Source organism: Orycteropus afer, unplaced genomic scaffold (genome assembly GCF_000298275.1).
Source record: "Orycteropus afer afer isolate SDZICR_OR568_19922 unplaced genomic scaffold, OryAfe1.0 scaffold00711, whole genome shotgun sequence".
Classification (NCBI taxonomy): Eukaryota; Metazoa; Chordata; class Mammalia; order Tubulidentata; family Orycteropodidae; genus Orycteropus; species Orycteropus afer.
In genome coordinates, this window is record NW_006922298.1 from 342,333 (window position 1) to 344,590 (window position 2,258).

The 2,258-nt window shown below is 39.2% G+C and overlaps 1 protein-coding gene across 1 annotated transcript in view; it reads right to left on the minus strand.

Annotated features, from left to right (window-relative positions):
- Positions 1-2,258, minus strand: part of APOOL (apolipoprotein O like) — a 108,964-nt gene that overhangs the window by 105,576 nt on the left and 1,130 nt on the right. The window contains exon 2 of the mRNA XM_042783166.1: positions 728-832. Within this exon, the coding sequence (XP_042639100.1) occupies positions 728-832 (105 nt within the window). The remainder of the gene's footprint in view (positions 1-727; positions 833-2,258) is intronic.

The window sequence follows — 2,258 nt, forward strand, 5'->3', positions numbered from 1 at the left end:
TCATCTATGTCCCTGAACTGTAAATGGGGAAGTTATTATGTTGGCAAATGTCTTACTGTGTATGTTTTCACCACAATAAAAGTTAAAAAAAAAAAGAAATGAAAAATCACCAACTGTTTACCATTGGACCTAGAATTTTAGATATTTTGGTTAAATGTAATAGTGTTTACTTTGAGATACTTCATAATTTTTTCTCTCAACTTATAAAATGTGCCTAACAAATCTATAACATTTTTTAGTAATTGTTGTTAGTTGCTGTCAATTCTGACTCACTACAACCTCATGTTTGTAGAATGGAATTGCTTCATAGGGTTTTCCAGGGAGCTCTGGTGGTACAGGGGTTAAGACATTCGGCTGCTAACCAAAAGGTCTGTGGTTTGAACCCACCAGCCACTCCACAGCAGAAAGATGAGGCAGTCTGCTTCTGTAAAGATTTACAGCTTTGGTACTTCTACTTTGTCCTGTAGGGTTGCTACAGGATCAATCAAGTCAGAATCAGTGCAATGGCAGTGGATTGGTTTGTTATAGCGTTTTCAAAGGCTGTGATCTCTCAGAAACAGACCACCAAACCTATCTCCCAAGGTGCCTCTGAGTAGGTCTGAATTTCCAACCAACTTCTTGACTAGTAGCCAAACACTAAACCATTTGTGGCACCTAAAACAAACTCATAGCTTTTGCATCATCATTGTATTACACAAAATTCACAAACAAGTAGTTGGGAAATTACCTGCTCTGGTTTTACTAGCTGCTTTGTGAACTTCTCTTCTTTGGCAGCACGTACACTTACAGATGCATATATCAGACCAGTAGGCATGGCTGTCAACTTTCCCACCTGGAAAGATACATAAAAATCTTCTTTTAATAGAAAAGATCCCCATCTCCCATTTCCTGATAAATTCTGAGGGCCTCTGGAGAACTACTGGTTTCATTTAATAATTTAAAATTAAACTCAAGCACTACAAATTACATTATACCTTTTTATGACATGTTGTTGTTATGTGCCATCAAGTCAGACCCAACTCATAGCAGCCCCTCCGTGGGTTTCCGAGGCAGTATCGCTATGGAAGTAGATTGCCCAACCATCCTTCTGAGGAGTGGCTGGTGGGTTTGAACTGCCAGCTTTCTGGTTAGCATTCAAGTGCTTTAGGCACTATGCTACCAGAGCTCCCTTTATGACATTTGTCGTTGTTTATTTCATATGAGGTTGGTCATTAACAAACAGGTAAAAAATAGTACTCTACCATCCACAGGAGAATTTTAGGAACTGTATCTTTTATGACATATTGTTGTTGTTGTTGTTTTGTGCCGAGGAGTCAGACCCGACTCATAGTGACCCTTCCTTGAGTTTCTGAGGCAGTATCGCTATGGAAGTAGATTGCCCAACCTTCCTTCCGAGCATCTGATTAGCAGTCAAATGCCTTAGGCCCTATGCTATCAGAGCTCCTCTTTTATGACATAGTTCCTAAAATTCTCCAGTGGATGGTAGAGTACTATTTTTACCTGTTTGTTAATGACCAACTTCATATGAAATAAAGAAATATAATAATTACTAGGAAGAAGTACATTTGAGGGATTAAAATCAAAACCAAACTCACTGCCGTTGAGCCGGATCTGATTCATAGTGAGCCCTCCTTGGGTTTCTGAGGCGATATCACTACAGAAGTAGATTGCCCAATCTTCCTTCTGCGGAGTGGTTGGTAGGACCAGAGCTCCCATGTAAGGGATTAAATGAGATTAATCATGACATCTGTGATAGGCTGAATAATGATCCCCAAAGATATCCAGATCCTAATATGATAACTAGGAAAAAGGATATGGTAGTCCACTTCTTAAAAACTGGCCATTGAAAATCTTATGAATAGCTGTGAAACATTATCTGACATAGTGCTGAAAGATGACCCTAAGGCACTCAAAATACGACGGGGGAAGAATTTCCTCCTGTAAGTAGAATGGACCTTAATGAAGTGGATGGATTAAAGCTTTCAGTATCTTCACTTGAATGAATAAGGAAGACCCAAAAAGAACTGATACATTTGATGAAGAATATTGAATATACCATGGACTACCAGAATGAACAATTCTGTCTTGTAAGAAGTACAGCCAGAATTCTCCTTAGAAGCAAGGATGGCTAGACTTCGTCTCAGATACTTTGGATATGTTATCCAAAAAAATCCAAATCAAACTCACTGCCGTCAAGTTGGATCTGACTCAAAGCAACCCCTCCTTGGGTTTCCGAGGCAGTATCACTATGGAAATAG